This window comes from Balaenoptera borealis, assembly GCF_965194805.1.
Source record: "Balaenoptera borealis genome assembly, chromosome: 14".
NCBI classification, from domain to species: domain Eukaryota; kingdom Metazoa; phylum Chordata; class Mammalia; order Artiodactyla; family Balaenopteridae; genus Balaenoptera; species Balaenoptera borealis.
This window is the reverse complement of record NC_138875.1, coordinates 81,113,268-81,132,770: the sequence shown is the minus strand read 5'-3', so window position 1 is coordinate 81,132,770 and position 19,503 is coordinate 81,113,268. Positions and strand designations below refer to the sequence as shown.

The following is a 19,503-nucleotide window of genomic DNA, read 5'->3' as shown; positions in this document are numbered from 1 at the left end:
TCTTGGGTCACAAATCAAGCCTCGGTAAATTTAAGAAAACTGAAATAGTACCAAGTATCTTTTCCAACCACAGTGCTATGAGACTAGATATCAATTACAGAAAAAAATCTGTAAAAAATACGAACATATGGAGGCTAAACAATACATTACTAAATAACCAAGAGATCACTGAAGAAATCAAAGAGGAAATCAAAAAATACCTAGAGACAAATGACAATGAAAACACAATTACCCAAAACCTATGGGATGCAGCAAAAGCATTTCTAAGAGGGAAGTTTATAGCAATACAATCCTACATCAAGAAACAAGCAAAATCTCATATAAACAACCTAACCTTACACCTAAAGCAATTAGAGAAAGAAGAACAAAAAAACCCCCAAAGTTAGCAGAAGGAAAGAAATCATAAAGATCAGATCAGAAATAAATGAAAAAGAAACGATGGAAACAATAGCAAAGATCAATAAAACTAAAAGCTGGTTCTTTGAGAAGATAAACAAAATTGATAAACCACTAGCCAGACTCATCAAGAAAAAAAGGGAGAAGACTCAAATCAACAGAATTAGAAATGAAAAAGGAGAAGTAACAACTGACACTGCAGAAATACAAAGAATCATGAGAGATTACTACAAGCAACTCTATGCCAATAAAATGGACAACCTGGAAGAAATGGACAAATTCTTAGAAAAGCACAACCTTCTGAGACTGAACCAGGAAGAAATAGAAAATATAAACAGACCAATCACAAGCACTGAAATTGAAACTGTGATGAAAAATCTTCCAACAAACAAAAGCCCAGGACCATATAGCTTCACAGGCGAATTCTATCAAACATTTAGAGAAGAGCTAACACCTATCTTTCTCAAATTCTTCCAAAATACAGCAGAGGGAGGAACATTCCCAAACTCATCCTACGAGGACACCATCACCCTGATACCAAAACCAGACAAAGACGTTACAAAAAAAGAAACCTACAGGTCAATATCTCTGGTGAACACAGATGCAAAAATCCTCAACAAAATATTAGCAAACAGAATCCAGCAGCACATTAAAAGGATCACACACCATGATCAACTGGGGTTTATCCTAGGAATGCAAGGATTCTTCAATATACGCAAATCAATCAATGTGATAAACCATATTAACAAACTGAAGGAGAAAAAGCATATGACCATCTCAATAGATACAGAAAAAGCTTTTGACAAAATTCAACACCCATTTATGATAAAAACTCTCCAGAAGTAGGCATAGAGGGAACTTACCTCAACATAATAAAGGCCATATATGACAAACCCACAGCCAACATCATTCTCAATGGTGAAAAACTGAAACCATTTCCACTAAGATCAGGAACAAGACAAGGTTGCCCACTCTCACCACTGTTATTCAACATAGTTTTGGAAGTTTTAGCCACAGCAATCAGAGAAAAGAAAGAAATAAAAGGAATCCAAATCAGAAAAGAAGAAGTAAAACTGTCACTGTTTGCAGATGACATGATACTATACACAGAGAATCCTAAAGATGCTACCAGAAAACTGCTAGAGCTCATCAGTGAATTTGGTAAAGTAGCAGGATACAAAATTAATGCACAGAAATCTCTTGCATTCCTTTACACTAATGATGAAAAACCTGAAAAAGAAATTAAGGAAACACTCCCATTTACCACTGCAACAAAAAGAATAGAATACCTAGGAATAAACCTACCTAAGGAGACAAAAGATCTGTACGCAGAAAACTATAACACACTGATGAAAGAAATTAAAGATGATACAAACAGATGGAGAGATATACCATGTTCTTGGAATGGAAGAATCAACATTGTGAAAATGACTATACTACCCAAAGCAATCTACAGATTCAACGCAATCCCTATCAAACTGCCAATGGCATTTTTCACAGAACTAGAACAAAAAATTTCACCATTTGTACGGAAACACAAAAGACCCTGAATAGCCAAAGCAATCTTGAGAAAGAAAAACGGAGCTGGAGGAATCAGGCTCCCTGTCTTCAGATTACACTACTGTAAAGCTACAGTAATCAAGACAGTATGGTTCTGGCACAAAAACAGAAATATAGATCAATGGAACAGGATAGAAAGCCCAGAGATAAACCCACGCACCTATGGTCAACTAATATATGCCAAAGGAGGCAAGGATATACAATGGAGAAAAGACAGTCTCTTCAATAAGTGGTGCTGGGAAAACTGGACAGGCACATGTAAAAGAATGAAATTAGAACACTCCCAAACACCATACACAAAAATAAACTCAAAATGGATTCAAGACCTAAATGTAAGACCGGACACTATAAAACTCTTAGAGGAAAACATAGGAAGAACACTCTGAGATAAATAACAGCAAGATCTTTTTTGATCCACCTCCTAGAGTAATGGAAATAAAAACAAAAATAAACAAATGGGACCTAATGAAACTTAAAAGCTTTTTTTTTTTTTTCTCATTTTAGGTGCATATACATTTAAATTGTCATATATCCCTGAGGGATTGACTTTTTTATTATTATAACATATTCCTCATATTGCTCTATTTACCCACATGTATTATGTCTTTTCTGTTCTCCTGTTCCTCATTTATTAGCTTCTTTTGCATTGGGTTGATATTTTATGCTTTAAAGCATTAATTTTTAAAATAATTTTTGACTATATTTTTTTTTAAACATCTTTATTGAAGTATAATTGCTTCACAATGGTGTGTTAGTTTCTGCTTTATAACAAAGTGAATCAGCTACACATATACACACGTTCCCATATCTCCTCCCTCCCGCATCTCCCTCCCTCCCACCCTCCCCATCCCACCCCCCCAGGCGGTCACAAAGCACCGAGCTGCTCTCCCTGTGCTATGCGGCTGCTTCCCACTAGCTATCTATTTTACATTTGGTAGTGTATATATGTCCATGACACTCTCTCACCCTGTCACATCTCACCCCTCCCCCTCCCCATATCCTCAAGTCCATTCTTTAGTTGGTCTGTGTCTTTATTCCCATCTTGCCACTGGGTTCTTCATGACCTTTTTTTTTTTTTTTTCCTTAGATTCCATATATATGTGTTAGCATACTGTATTTGTTTTTCTCTTTCTGACTTACTTCACTGTGTATGACAGACTCTAACTCCATCCACCTCATTACAAATACCTCCATTTCATTTCTTTTTATGACTGAGTAATATTCCATTGTATATATGTGCCACATCTTCTTTATCCATTCATCTGCTGATGGACACTTAGGTTGCTTCCATGTCCTGGCTATTGTAAATAGAGCTGCAATGAACATTTTGGTACATGACTCTTTTTGAATTATGGTTTTCTCAGGGTATATGCCCAGTAGTGGGATTGCTGGGTCGTATGGTAGTTCTATTTTTAGTTTTTTAAGGAACCTCCATACTGTTCTCCATAGTGGCTGTATCAATTTACATTCCCACCAACAGTGCAAGAGTGTTCCCTTTTCTCCACACCCTCTCCAGCATTTATTGTTTGTAGATTTTCTGATGAAGGCCATTCTGACCGGTGTGAGATGATACCTCATTGTAGTTTTGATTTGCATTTCTCTAACTTAAAAGCTTTTGCACAGCAAAGGAAACCATAAACAGGACCAAAAGACAACCCTCAGAATGGGAGAAAATACTTGCAAATGAAGCAACTGAGAAAAAGATTAATCTCCAATATATACAAGCAGCTCATGCAGCTCAATATCAAAAAAACAAACAACCCAATCCAAAAATGGGCAGAAGACCTAAATAGACATTTCTCCAAAGAAGATATACACATTGCCAACAAACACATGAAAGGATGCTCAACATCAGTAATCATTAGAGAAATGGAAATCAAAACTACAATGAGGTATCACCTCACACCGGTCAGAATGGTCATCATCAAAAAAGCTACAAACAATAAATGCTGGAGAGGGTGTGGAGAAAAGGGAACCCTCTTGCACTGTTGGTGGGAATGTAAATTGATACAGCCATTATGGAGAACAGTATGGAGTTCAGTATGGAGAACAGTTTTTCCTTAAAAATCTAAAAATAGAACTACCATATGACCCAGCAATCCCACTACTGGGCATATACCCTGAGAAAACCATAATTCAAAAAGAGTCATGTACCACAGTGTTCACTGCAGCACTATTTACAATAGCCAGGACATGGAAGCAACTTAAGTGTCCATCAACAGATGAATGGATAAAGAAGATATGGCACATATATACAATGGAATATTACTCAGCCATAAAAAGAAACCAAATTGAGTTATTTGTAGTGAGGTGGATGGACCTGAGTCTGTCATACAGAGTGAAGTAAGCCAGAAAGAGAAAAACAAATACCGTATGCTAACACATATATATGGAATCTAAAAAGTTCTGATGAACCTAGGGGCAGGACAGGAATAAAGATGCAGATGTAGAGAATGGACTTGAGGACACGGGGAGGGGGAAGGGTCAACTGGGATGAAGTGAGAGAGTGTCATGGACATATATACACTACCAAATGTAAAATAGATAGCTAGTGGGAAGCAGCTGCATTGCACAGGGAGATCAGCTCGGTGCTTTGTGACCACCTAGAGGGGTGGGATAGGGAGGGTGGGAGGGAGGGAGGGAGATGCAAGAGGGAAGAGATATGGGAACATATGTATATGTATAACTGATTCACTTTGTTATACAGCAGAAACTAACACAACATTGTAAAGCAATTATACTCCAATAAAGATGTTTAAAAAAAAAAAGAGAGAAAGGGTTTGCCATGTTTCTTCCTGTTGCCAAAGTCATGGAAAAGATGCTTGAAGGTGCAGCAGCAGCCATCGTGTAACCATGAGGAAGAAAGCCACACTATGAGAATGGAGAGTAGTAGAGCAGGAAGACAGAGGGAGCCTGGGTCCCTGAGGAAGTTCTTGTTGGTGAAATGTTGAGCAGCTGACAGCAAGCCTCTTATTTCACGGGCCAAATAAAACCCCTGACAGATGTGTCAGGTCTCAGTTACTTGCAGCCACTCGCAATTCTAACTAACCTTGAGCCAGTTCTTTAATGCTTTTTAAAATTAATATTTATTGAGCACTTACTTTGTGACAGGCATGTACCAGGCACACTATATCTATTCTGTCCGATTTGTCACAATAACTCATTTCATAAATGCAAAATTTGAGGCTCAGACGGGGTAAGTAATTTGCTCAAGGTGAAACAGCATGAATTTGACCTCTAGAACCTGGGCTGTTAACCATGACCCATGTTCTACTTTCCTGAACCTCAGTTTCCCTATCTGTAAAATGAGACAGAAGGAGGCAGTGTTGTAAAGGAGCCAAGCCTATGGGCTTTGAATAATTCAGATTGACATCAGCTCAAATCCTGCCTCCACCACTTGGTGCTGTGTGACTTGAGGAAGTAACTAAACCTCTCTGAGCCCCCGTTTCTTTTCCAATAACTGGGACAATTAGGGGACCTACCTCATAGGGTTGTCCTAAAGATTAAGCATCAGGTAAAGCTGTGAGCACGGAGCCCAGCAGAGAGCAGGCACTTCTCTGCAGCTGAGATCATCTCCCCTCTCCCTTCTAGCACAGGATTTCCATGACCTTGGTGGCTGGTTGTACGTCAGTGAAATATCCGACATCTTTCCCTGGGGAAGAAGCACTACTGTGGCTTTCTAGGTACAGATGACAAACTGAATACAGAAATTTTTCATCTGAAACCAACTATTTTTTAAAACAACTGTTTGCAAGTTAAAAAAAAAAAAGGGACTTCCCTGGTCGCGCCATGTTTAAGAATCCGTCTGCCAATGCAGGGGACACGGGTTCGAGCCCTGGTCTGGGAAGATCCCACATGCCGTGGAGCAACTAAGCCCGTGTGTCACAACTACTGAGCCCGCGTACCACAACTGCTGAAGCCTGTGTGCCTAGAGCCCGTGCTCCACAACAAAAGAAGCCACTGCAATGAGAAGCCGGCACACTGCAACGAAGACCCAACGCAGCCAAAAATAAATAAATAAATAAGTTTTTTTTTTAAAGTATTAAAACTGTTTACAACTTTGTTTACTCCCAGCAAGGGTTAGATCAAAGCATCCAGCCCCTCCCTGCCGCAGGTAACGGAGGAGGGAGAGAGGGAATCACCCTCCAGGGGGCTTCGCCGGACTCCACAGCTAAGCTCAAAACTTAAAAACCTGCAAGTGGGAGGGAAAGGGGGAGGCGTGGAAATAATAAGAAGCCGGTCCCAAGAAGGTTGTATAAAAACAATGAAATCGTAATATTTTCCACGACAGATCTCATCAGTGCCGACTGAGTGCATTTTATTAAACCTCATTTATTAAATTTTGAGGAACATAATTTAGATATAAGATCCCGGACAAACAGTTTGCAAACTAGCTGAATCCGGACGCATCACCGTCCCCCCATGCATGGAAAACAGGCTGCTTTTCGTCTTGATGGTCTCAGGGCTCTCCGTCTACAGTTTGTGCGGGGGAAGGAGACAGTGAGACAGGGTGTGTGTGGAGGACTCCATGCTGTTATTTGCCATCTTTCTCCCCCCTCGAGCCGTTTGGACGTGTTGGGCTTCCTGCCCTGTAGCATAAACATCTCTGAAGTTGAACGGGCATGCTTCGTTGTGTTCTGGAATCTGCGGGCTGAGAGGAAATAGGTGCACAGGTGCCAAAAAAGCAACATACACGCGCAGCACAAATTGTTGATTTGTTTATCTAAGGGTCTCCCCTGAGCCTCCCAAGACTCCCCCCACCCACTCGGAGAATCTCATTTACTGGGATTTACAAAGCAGGAGTTGACCCAGTGGATGAAACAGATGATATTTTCATTCTAGGATTTCCAGGTCACTGGGAAGTCTCCCTACTCCCACCAAACTCCCAGCCCAAAACACTTCCCCAGCCCTGCTTTCTAAGGCCTAAAATGCCCCTTTGTGAAAACCAAAAGAGTTAAGGCATGCCAGAGACTCTATGTTATTTCGTCTATTCCTCTCCTTGGCCCGCTCAGGGCATGCATTAGTCATCCTGCTGCATGGAGGGAAACACAGACTCAGATGGGTGAGGCGACTTTCCCAGGGTCACTCGGTGATTAAGTGGCAGAACCAGGAATCCCAGCCCAGGGGATACTGTATACGATTTAAACATTCTTTTAATGGCAGGACACAACACACTGACACTCAAATAGAGGAAGGGCAGAAGTCTTTGTCACTGACAGCTCCAAATGAGAGAAGGCCACCATGCAGGGCCTCCCAGGGGTTTGCACTGGGGGCAGGGTAACGTCAAGCTTGAGCTGCTGCAGGGGCACCCTATGTAAGCACAGCGGGGCTATCTGGGTCTCTGGGGCTCCCTGTGGACTGGCTGCTACTTGCTCTGGCATGATTAGGGCAGGTGCACTGGGACCCCAGAGTGTGAGAGCCCCGTCATCAGCTGCTCGAGAAGAGGAACTAACAAGCCTCCAGACAGGCCCTCAAAACTGGGTTAAGACAGCATTTTAAATATATATATAATATATATTATACATATACATATATCATACATGTTATAGGTGGGTCTAATTCTGAATCTCAGATCCTCTTCCTCTCTCTCTGCTGAAAATGCCTATCAACCTTGGGGTCACCCATCCTCAAGACATTCACTTGGTCACCTTGTCTTGTTGGCCCCATCTCTGAAAAGTCTCTTGGATCAGTCCCCTGCTCGAGAAAGTTACGCTCAGATCTCTTTCATGAACTACAAGGCCCTTCGAGAGAGCATCACAGGGTTAAGAGAAAGAAAGTGTGCTCAGAGGTCAGCATAGGGGTCACACTGTGGCAGAGCCACTTGTTAGCTGCACGACCTCAGACATCAGTGTCCCGCTGAGCCTCACCTGCATCTGCAAAATGGGAATTAGAGGACGGCCCGCCGCTGGAGATCGGCAGGAGGGAAGAAGGCAGATTATCTGTTGGCAATCCTGGCAGAGAGTAAGTCCTCAGTTAAGATACTCAGTACTGCCGCTGCTGTGATTCTGTCCGCTCCGGCGCAAACCTGCATTTCAACCTCGCCAGCCACACTCTGCCCCCCAAACACTACCGTGCTCCTCCTTACGTCTCTGCCTCGGCTGGGATATTTTTCTCTACACCTTTCCCACTTCCCAGCACGTCCTGGTCATCCTTCAGGGCTCACCCCCATGGTCTTCTCCTCCGAGAAGCCTCCCGGAGCCACTACCAACCCCAGCAGAATCCACCTCTCCCTGCCCAGTGCTCCCTCCCACTCCGTCAAAGTCTGAACTCGGGCATCTGGTGGGAAGGAAGTCGGGTTCCTACCTGCTCCCCCCACAGTGAGCTATGTGAGGAAGTGAAGAATCTTATCACACGGTGCAGTGGTAGCTGGCTTGATGTATTAGTCAGGGTTCTCCAGAGAAACAGAACCAGCAGGACAGATAGATATAGATGTAGATTTTTCGATATTATATATATAGTCTATCAATAGACTATAGATCTATATCAATCTATATCTATATCTACATGAGGATATTTATTCTAGGAATGGGCTCGTGTGATTATGATCTGCCCTCTACAAGCTGGAGACCCAAGAGAGCCGGTGGTGTAATCCAGTCCACGTTCAAAGATCCAAGAAGCAGAAGCATCAATGTCCAAGGGCAGGGGAAGTCAACATCCCAGTTCAAACAGAGAGAGAGCAAATTCGCCTTTCCTCCACCTTTCTGTCCTATTCAGGCTCTCAACACATGGGATAATGCCCACCCACATGATGGGCACATCGATACTCAGCCTATAGATTCCAGTGCTAATCTCTTCCAGAAACATCCTCACAGACACACCCAGAAATAATGCTTTACCAGCTCTACGGGCCTCCCTCAGCCCAGCCAAGCTGATGCTTAAAATTAAAAATTATAGTTGATGAGGCACCTTTGAGTAGCTGCCTTCCCTTTCTTGTCTCACTCCTCCGCTCCATCACCTTCGCTCCTCAACTTGCACTCAAGTTCTTATCTCAGGGGCTGCTTCTGGGGGAATCCAGATTGACATGTAATCCCTGCTAGCCGTGAGATCTGGAGCATGTTACTTAAACTCTCTGTGCCTCAGCCTTCCCTTCTGTAAATGAAAATACTTTTACTTATGGAATTGTATTACGAGGATGAGATGAGCTAAGTTGAGCTTGGAAAAGTGCCTGAAAAATAGAAAACACTACAAATATTAGGTCTCATTATTCTCAAGGTCTAGCTAAGGACCTGGCATATGCTATGGCTTCAAAAAAGTGTTTGCTGGTTAAAGCATACTGAATCTCTCAGGATGGAGGAAGGCTGTATATTAAGCCTTTTCATTCCACATTAGTTAGGTTCTTCCAGTTGCCAAGAACTCACTCAAGCAAACACAAGCAAGGCAGCCTGTTTCAAGGATGTGCCTGTAGGAACAGAGATGGGCATCTCTAAGGAACTGCAGAACCACCAGCCAGGCAGACTGTACCAAGGCAGGAGCATGACTGGGGAATAGGAAGGTGTCTCAGATTCCGAGAACAGCCCTAGTGAATGGGTTATCTTGTCATCCTCCAAGAGCTGCAGGGTGTTTTTGTGTCTTCCCTCTAGAGATCTATCGCTCATACATCTCATCTGCTCCCTCTGTATTGCCTCTCTTTGTACAACAACTTTCTGGTTCCACTGAGGTCTCTGAGTTTCCAGTAACATCTCTTTCCCCCGTGGGTTCTGATCCAGTTGAGAAATAGTCATAGTAGTCAAACTGGGATGAAGACATCAACTTCGGGGGTGGTAAAGCTGCACTTAGAAACACAGTGTAGACTTGTGACAAGAGGCAAGAATTCCACTCCCTCCCCCCAAGTCTAGACCTTGATTCTTCCTTCAGCAAAGAGTCTGCTCTCCAGCCAGCCTGGCCCACACCTGCTGACCAAGAAAAGACCTGACGGAGGAGAGAATACAGGTCATCTCACTACAGAGGTGCAGGAGCTGAGAACAGACGTCCTGAACAGCAGAGCAAGTCTGAAACCAGAGCTTGACGAAGAGACCGAGCTGGCCACACTCAGACCTGTTCCCAGCTTCACCAACAGATCATCTATTCACCCCACTGGTAGAGTGAGAAAAGGAGGAGGAGGGGTGGACTGACGCCCTCCCTGGTACTTCTAGAAGGGTAGAAGTTGTTATTTTAATGGACTATGGCAGACTAGACAGGGGAGGGTTTGAATTTTTTTTTCCTGCAGCTACTAACTGACCAATCTTGCCTGTGTCTATAGTTCAAATTCCCAAGAGAGAGGATCTGACTGGCCCAGGGACTCATCTTCATCTCTGTTTGAACAGCTAGTTCATAAACAGCTAGCACAAAGGCCATTGGCCAGCCTACCCCTTAGTGCAACATGAAATTGCCCTGTTCATTTATTTGTTTATCATCTTCCCACACCCCGGCTAGGGTGTTCCTGAGGGACAGGAATCTTGTCTGTTATGGTCATTGTTTCATCCCCAGCATCTAGAAAGGTACATGGCACAAAGTAGGAGCTGGATAAATATTTATTGAATATAAGATTGAATGATTGATTAATGCAACAAATAAGTGAGTGAATGAACAAACCTAACAGGTTTACAAAAAGCCCTACCTACATCATTGGAGCCTGTCCTCTATCACCCAGGGAACTCAGCTTCAGCCCGCAGCTTGTTTAGCCTACGGGGCAAAGTCCCTCAGGTAATGAGACCCCACTCACCTAGAAGGCAATTGAGTGAGTTTCCATTGTCATGGCAGCGAGCCTCCGATCTCCATCAAAGCAACTTAGCCAGTGTTCCTTCTAACCACTGGAATCTTTCTGAGAGATGTTCTGGCCAACACAATTTTCTCCATCTTATTCTATTTCCAATGATGTTTTAGCCCTTCTTGAAACTGGACCACTTCTCTGATTACCTGCTTCTTAATCCAACTCTGTCTGCACCAGTACCCTTGATTAACGTCTTTCCCACAGACAATAAAGTCTTCCTCCAACTCACTATCCAGGGCATTATTTAACAGAAACCTAAACCCAACATGCTAATGAAAACAGCTCTTGCAAATAATCCTTTAAAGGGGTTTTAAGTACCCAGTTCCTACTAAACTGATGCAAATTAATGACCTTTAGGAGGCTTCTAAAAACTCACTATTCTTTTACCCAGAATGGAGTAGCGATGAGGTCACAGATAATAAGCACCAGAACAACTCAGTCCCAAGTTTAATCACTGCTGAGCCTGACACAGTGGTAAAAGGGGACAGTGCCCTGGAGAGCTCTGAAAAAGGAGACCTCAGTGTTGCTGAAAGAGGTAGACGGGGATGCCCCAAAGGAAGGGACTTTGTCCCAGTTTCCTCAGCATTGGCCAGAGGGGCTGGGAAACTTAAAGGGTGAGCTATACTCATGAATAAATAAGACCTCCAGGGCCATTGTGCAGATCAGAGATAAAATGTAAATGTAAATGTAAAATGTAAATGTAAATCTGCACATAGCAGATGCTCAATAAAAGTTAAATGTTGTTATGATGAAAACCACACACTGGTGCCTGCGACAGCAGGGACCTGGGGAAAGAGGGTCAGCCCAGGGGCAGGGGTGTCTTGGCACCAAAGGGCTTGTGTGTGCTCAGCAAAGTGGAGGCTTTGGAGATATGAGGTTTACAGCTCCAGGACATGCATTTAAGGGCCCCTATGGCCAAAAGGGGCAATTTAGGAAGGTCCTAAGTTAGCTGACTTGTTGAGAGGGCAGAGCAGAGGCTTCCTCTCAAGGGAGCTGAGGTCAGGGTGAACCTCTCCAATTCTGTGAGTCTACACTGGACCAGAAGTGTCTTTCCTTGTATTCCTCTTCAAGTTCACAGTGCACTCTCTACCCCTTCTCACCATCCCTGTCCTCTGATTTACAGCTCTAGGTTCACCTCCTCCAAGAAGCCCTCTTAGACTTTTGCAACCTACGTACTCTTTTTCCCGTCTCTATATCCCTATGACATTCACAGTCTGTAGCAAACAGTTTAGCCTCCTTTTTCCACTTTACACCTTACTGGTTTCTGGTACGTGAGATCTGGGAGCCCTCTTTTTTTTTTTTTTTTTTTTTTAATTACAACCCCGTGGCTTATTTATTTTATAACTGTAGGTTTTTACCCTGTATTCCCCTTTACCTATTTCTCCCAGTCCCCATGCCCTCCCCTCTGGCAATCACCCATTTTTTTCTCTATATCTATGAGTTTGTTTTCTTTTTTTTAATTTTTATTTTATTAATTTTTTATACAGCACGTTCTTATTAGTTATCCATTTTATACATATTAGTATATATATATCAATCCCAATCTCCCAATTCATCACAGCACCACCACCATCCCCCCCACTGCTTTCCCCCCTTGGTATCCATACGTTTGTTCTCTGCATCTGTGTCTCAGTTTCTGCCCTGCAAACGGGTTCATCTGTACCATTTTTCTAGATTCCACATATATACGTTAATATTCGATATTTGTTTTTCTCTTTCTGACTTACTTCACTCTGTATTGACAGTCTCTAGATTCATCCACGTCTCTACAAATGACCCAATTTCGTTCCTTTTTATGGCTGAGTAATATTCCATTGTATATATGTACCACATCTTCTTTATCCATTTGTCTGTCGATGGGCATTTAGGTTGCTTCCATGACCTGGCTATTGTAAATAGTGCTGCAATGAACATTGGGGTGCATGTGTCTTTTTGAATTATGGTTTTCTCTGGGTATATGCCCAGTAGTGGGATTGCTGAATCATATGGTAATTCTATTTTTAGTTTTTTAAGGAACCTCCATACTGTTCTCCATAGTGGTTGTATCAATTTACATTCCCACCAACAGTGCAAGAGGGTTCCCTTTTCTCCACACCCTCTCCAGCATTGTTGTTTGTAGATTTTCTGATGATGCCCATTCTAACTGGTGTGTGGTGATACCTCACTGTGGCTTTGACTTGCATTTCTTTAATAATTAGTGATGTTGAGCAGCTTTTCATGTGCTTTTTGGCCATCGGTATGTCTTCTTTGGAGAAATGTCTGTTTAGGTCTTCTGCCCATTTTTGGATTGGGTTGTTTGTTTTTTTAATACTGAGCTGCATGAGCTGTTTATATACTTTGGAGATTAATCCTTTGTCCATTGATTCATTTGCAAATATTTTCTCCCATTCTGAGGGTTGTCTTTTCATCTTGTTTGCAGTTTCCTTTGCTGTGCAAAAGCTTTTAAGTTTCATTAGGTCCCATTTGTTTATTTTTGTTTTTATTTCCATTACTCTAGGAGGTGGGTCAAAAATGATCTTGCTGTGATTGATGTCAAAGAGTGTTCTTCCTATGTTTCCCTCTAAGAGTTTTATAGTGTCCAGTCTTACGTTTAGGTCTCTAATCCATTTTGAGTTTATTTTTCTGTATGGTGTTAGGGAGTGTTCTAATTTCATTCTTTTACATGTAGCTGTCCAGTTTTCCCAACACCACTTATTGAATAGACTGTCTTTTCTCCACTGTATATCCTTGCCTCCTTTGGCATATATTAGTTGACCATAGGTACGTGGGTTTATCTCTGGGCTTTCTATCCTCTTCCATGGATCTATATTTCTGTTTTTGTGCCAGTACCATATTGTCTTGATTATTGTAGCTTTGTAGTATAGTCTGAAGTCAGGGAGTCTGACTCCTCCAGCTCCGTTTTTTTCCCTCAAGACTGCTTTGGCTATTCAGGGTCTTCTGTGTCTCCACACAAATTTTAAGATTTTTTGTTCTAGCTCTGTAAAAAATGCTGGTGGTAATTTGATAGGGATTGCATTGAATCTGTAGATTGCTTTGGGTAGTATAGTCATTTTCACAATATTGATTCTTCCAATCCAAGAACATGGTATATCTCTCCATCTGTTGGTATCATCTTTAATTTCTTTCATCAGTGTCTTATACTTTTCTGCATACAGGTCTTTCATCTCCCTAGGTAGGTTTACTCCTAGGTATTTTATTCTTGTTGTTGCAATGGTAAAGGGAAGTGTTTCCTTAATCTCTCTTTCAGATTTTTCATCATTAGTGTATAGGAATGCAAGAGATTTCTGTGCATTAATTTTGTATCCTGCAACTTTACCAGATTCATTGATTAGCTCTAGTAGTTTTCTGGTGGCATTTTTAGGATTCTCTATGTATAGTATCATGTCATCTGCAAACAGTGACAGTTTTACTTCTTCTTTTCCAATTTGTATTCTTTTTATTTCTTTTTCTTCACTGATTGCCATGGCTAGGACTTCCAAAACTATGTTGAATAATAGTGGTGAGAGTGGACATCCTTGTCTTGTTCCTGATCTTAGAGGAAATGCTTTCAGTTTTTCACCATTGAGAATGATGTTTGCTGTGGGCTTCTTGTATATGGCCTTTATTATGTTGAGGTAGGTTCCCTTTATGCCCACTTTCTGGAGAGTTTTTACCATAAATGGGTGTTGAATTTTGTCAAAAGCTTTTTCTGCATCTATTGAGATGATCATATGGTTTTTATTCTTCAATTTGTTAATAAGGTGTATCACATTGATTGATTTGTGTATATTGAAGAATCCTTGCATCCCTGGGATAAATCCCACTTGATCATGGTGTATGACCTTTTAATGTGTTGTTGGATTCTGTTTGCTGGTATTTTGTTGAGGATTTTTGCATCTATATTCATCAGTGATATTGGTCTGTAATTTTCTTTTTTTGTAGTATCTTTGTCTGGTTTTGGTATCAGGGTGATGGTGGCCTCATAGAATGAGTTTGGGAGTGTTCCTTCCTCTGCAATTTTTTGGAAGAGTTTGAGAAGGATGGGTGTTAGCTCTTCTCTAAATGTTTGATAGAATTCACCTGTGAAGCCATCTGGTCCTGGACTTTTGTTTGTTGGAAGATTTTTAATCTCAGTTTCAATTTCATTACTTGTGATTGGTCTGTTCATATTTTCTATTTCTTCCTGGTTCAGTCTTGGAAGGTTATACCTTTCTAAGAATTTGTCCATTTCTTCCAGGTTGTCCATTTCATTGGCATAGAGTTGCCTGTAGTAGTCTTAGGATGCTTTGTATTTCTGCGGTGTCTGTTGTAACTTCTCCTTTTTCATTTCTAATTTTTTTGATTTGAGTCCTCTCCCTCTTTTTTTTGATGAGTCTGGCTAATGGTTTATCAATTTTGTTTATCTTCTCAAAGAACTAGCTTTTAGTTTTACTGATCTTTGCTCTTGTTTTCTTTGTTTCCATTTCATTTATTTCTGCTCTGTCCTTTATGATTTCTTTCCTTCTGCTAACTTTGGGTTTTGTTTGTTCTTCTTTCTCTAGTTCCTTCAGGTGTAAGGTTAGATTGTTAATTTGAGATTTTTCTTGTTTCTTGAGGTAGGCTTGTATTGCTATAAACTTCCCTCTTAGAACTGCTTTTGCTGCATCCTGTAGGTTTTGAATTGTGTTTTCATTGTCATTTGTCTCTAGGTATTTTTTGATTTCCTCTTTGATTTCTTCAATGATCTCTTGGTTATTTAGTAACGTATTGTTTAGCTTCCATGTGTTTGTGTTTTTTACGTTTTGTCCCTGCAATTGATTTCTAATCTCATAGCGTTGTGGTCTGAAAAGATGCTTGACATGATTTCAATTTTCTTAAATTTACTGAGGCTTGATTTGTGACCCAAGATGTGATCTATCCTGGAGAATGTTCCGTGTGCACTTGAGAAGAAAGGGTAATCTGCTGTTTTTGGATGAAATGTCCTATAAATATCAATTAAATCTATCTGGTCTATTGTGTCATTTAAAGCTTGTTTTTCCTTAGTAATTTTCTGTTTGGATGATCTATCCTTTGGTGTAAGTGAGGTGTTAAAGTCCCCCACTATTACTGTGTTACTGTCGATTTCCTCTTTTATAGCTCTTAGCAGTTGCCTTATGTATTGAGGTGCTCCTATGTTGGGAGCATATATGTTTATAATTGTTATATCTTCTTCTTGGATTGATCCCTTGATCATTATGTAGTGTCTGTCCTTGTCTCTTGTAACATTCTTTATTTTAAAGTCTATTTTATCTGATATGAGTATTGCTGCTCCAGCTTTCTTTTGATTTCCATTTGCATGGAATATCTTTTTCCATCCCCTCACTTTCAGTCTGTATGTGTCCCTAGGTCTGAAGTGGGCCTCTTATAGACAGCATATATATGGGTCTTGTTTTTGTATCCATTCAGCAAGCCTGTGTCTTTTGGTTGGAGCATTTAATCCATTCACGTTTAAGGTAATTATCGATATGTATGTTCCTATGACCATTTTCTTAATTGTTTTGGGTTTGTTTTTGTAGGTCCTTTTCTTCTCTTGTGTTTCCCACTTAGAGAAGTTCCTTTAGCATTTGTTGTAGAGCTGGTTTGGTGGTGCTGAATTCTCTTAGCTTTTGCTTGTCTGTAAAGCTTTTGATTTCTCCATCGAATCTGAATGAGATCCTTGCCGGGTAGAGTAATCTTGGTTGTAGCTTCTTCCCTTTCATCACTTTAAATATGTCATGCCACTCCCTTCTGGCTTGTAGAGTTTCTGCTGAGAAATCAGCTGTTCACCTTATGGGAGTTCCCTTGTATGTTATTTGTCGTTTTTCCCTTGCTGCTTTCAACAGTTTTTCTTTGTCTTTAGTTTTTGGCAATTTGATTACTATGTGTCTTGGGGTGTTTCTCCTTGGGTTTATCCTGAATGGGACTCTCTGCGCTTCCTGGACTTGGGTGGTTATTTCCTTTCCCACGTTAGGAAACTTTTCGACTATAATCTCTTCAAATATTTTCTCGGGTCCTTTCTCTCTCTCTTCTCCTTCTGGGACCCCTATAATGTGAATGTTGTTGCGTTTAATGTTGTCCCAGAGGTCTCTTAGACTGTCTTCATTTCTTTTCATTCTTTTTTCTTTATTCTGTTCCGCAGCAGTGAATTCCACCATTCTGTCTTCCAGGTCACTTATCTGTTCTTCTGCCTCGGTTATTCTGCTATTGATTCCTTCTAGTGTAGTTTTCATTTCAGTTATTGTATTGTTCATCTCTGTTTGTTTGTTCTTTAATTCTTCTAGGTCTTTGTTAAACATTTCTTGCGTCTTCTCGATCTTTGCCTCCATTCTTTTCCCGATGTCCTGGATCATCTTCACTATCATTATTCTGAATTCTTTTTCTGGAAGGTTGCCTATCTCCACTTCATTTAGTTGTTTTTCTGGGGTTTTATCTTGTTCCTTCATCTGGTACATAGCCCTCTGCCTTTTCATCTTGTCTATCTTTATGTGAATGTGGTTTTCATTCCACAGGCTGCAGGATTGTAGTTCTTCTTGCTTCTGCTGTCTGCCCTCTCTTGGAGCCCTCTTGAGGGTTGAGACTCTGGCTCCTATGCCTCATGTATCCCTCACAAACATGTTTTCTAATCTAGGGCCTCTCACACTGTAATATGCACATTAATCCCCTGGAGATCTTGTGGGAATGCAGATTCTGATTCTGTAGGTTTTGGCTAAGGCCTGAGACTGCATTTCTAACAAGCTCCCAAGTTATGTCAATGCTACTTTGAGTAGCATGGATCTAGAGCATCTTACCAACACTGTTTCTTCAAGCTTTTAATGTGTTACATATCTAAAAAGATAGAGAGAGAAACAAGTCTACTCCAGGAGTTCTCAGAGGCTTTAATGGACATTATGAATCTTCAAGAAGGGGCTATGGTGTGCAGCATCTCCCAACAGAAATCTCTGTTCAAGGGACTGTCCTACAGCATTTATCTCATTATCAGGTACACATCAATTGCTAATAATAAGAGCAAATATTTATTGCATCCTTACTACAGGGCAAGCATTTTACACACACCATCTTATTTAATTATTCCACTGAACACTATGAGGTAAGCACTACTGGGATCCCCGTTTTAGAGGAGGAGATGGAAGCTAAAGGGGTTAAGCCGTTTACCCAAGTGTGTGTGGCAGAGTCAGGAATTGAACCCCATTAGACTGACTCCAGGGTTCTCCATTTTAACCATCCCACTTGACCTCTAAGCCTGGGCCCACAAATCTTCCTTCTGCCATGAATAACAGCTAAGAGGCCAAACTTGGTGAGGACAGACCTCTGCCTCAACTGCAATCAGTTTTGTCCAGGTGCTCTTTTTTTACATAGCTATAAGTTGTTTGTTTGTTTTTCCCCCCCCTCTGGTGAACATTTACTAATCGTATGTAGGAAAGAAAAAAAAGCACACTTCTGTTTCAGCTCAGAATGTGTCTGGCTGCAAGTAACAGGACAGACAGGAGTTTGTTCTTATTACACTACAAGATGTCCAGAGATAGATGGTTAGAGACTTTTTAAGTCAGCCATCAGAAACCCAGGCCCCTTCTTTCTTTCCAGGTGTGTGCACAGTAACAGAGAAAGCTTATGTCTTGGTTCTGGAAGAAGTTGGTGTAAGCACCTTCCTCATTCATCCTTTCATTTGAAAGGCATGTTAAGGTCCTTCCATGTGCCAGACAGTGGGCTTTGGAACAAAGATGAAAAGATACAACCCAGTCTATGGGTCAGATAAGATTATACAGATACGCAATCTCCTAATTATGATACCATGAAGTGACTATTATTTATTTCAACCCTGGCTTTCTACAGAAAGGATCTGAGGTGCTAATGTACTGTGATAGGTGTTATAAGAGAAGTGAGCACAGGATCTGTGGAAGCCCAGAGAAAGGGCCCCTCACCTACCTGGGGGTGAAGAAGGGCAAAAGGAGTCAGGGAAGGGGTGGATCTGAGTCTTGTAGGGCAAACAGAAATGAGCTGGGCAAGAGAAGATCAGGTAGGCAGGGCATGCCAAGCCAGGAAAAATAAAAGGACAGTGTAAGTAGTCAGAATGCTTTGCACTGAATCCTGTTTTGGCTTTTTAAAACAGGTGGGGTTTTTTTTTCCCCTCATGAAAAAGAAGCAGAGGGGTAAATAGCTCCAGTGTTGTTCCAGTGAAGCAACCACATAAGGATCCTGGATCAACTTCTCTGCAATTCTCTTCTCCCTCCCCTCATGGTTGTAAGATGGCTGCAACTGCTCTGGGTATCACAAAAGGACAGAATAAGCTTCCCTGACAGCTTTGCCCTTCCAGGCAAAGCTGTTCACTTTGCAGTGTAGCACAGCAGTTTGTGCATATGGGCTAGGGGGTTAAACTAGATGAGATTCACTGGAGACACACAAAGTTTTTAAGAGAATTATATCTGAAGAAACAAATGTGATCTTGAAATGAAAGGGACAGAAAGGGTACAAAGCGAAAAGAGATATTCAGATCATCAAACTTCTACAAGCAGGAAGCAGGCTGAGAAAACTATTCAGTATAAATGCACACCACCTTTTATATAAAAGGAAGGATGACTAAGAGGGTAGAACCAAGAGTCTAGAATTTGGAGTCAAGAGCCATGGAGAATTATTCCCAGGCCTTGAGACTGAGTCAAGGAACTGTCAATCTGTGCCCAGCTGGATTTCAGAATTGCTATGGACCCGTGACTCCTGTGTGCCTCACATCTTCTGCTTTGTGAACAAGAATGTTTACAGTGGCTATCCTGTCTGTTCCAGCATAGTATCTAAAGATAGTTTGTCTTCAAATCCTGGCTCTGAGCTTG

At 41.4% G+C, this 19,503-nt stretch overlaps 1 protein-coding gene across 7 annotated transcripts in view; it reads right to left on the bottom strand.

The window, feature by feature from the left end:
• SUDS3 (SDS3 homolog, SIN3A corepressor complex component) overlaps window positions 1-19,503 on the bottom strand; it is a 384,413-nt gene that overhangs the window by 80,316 nt on the left and 284,594 nt on the right. For 3 of the 7 annotated variants that reach the window (XM_082355963.1, XM_082355974.1, XM_082355975.1), the window contains one exon: window positions 6,273-6,607. The exons of 2 other annotated variants lie outside the window; for them this stretch is intronic. In XM_082355963.1, the coding sequence (XP_082212089.1) occupies window positions 6,430-6,607 (178 nt within the window). In that variant the 3' untranslated portion in view covers window positions 6,273-6,429. Of the gene's footprint in view, window positions 1-6,272; window positions 6,608-7,876; window positions 7,908-19,503 lie in introns of those variants that run through there. 2 more of the 7 variants (XM_082355967.1, XM_082355965.1) reach the window with 2 other exon arrangements.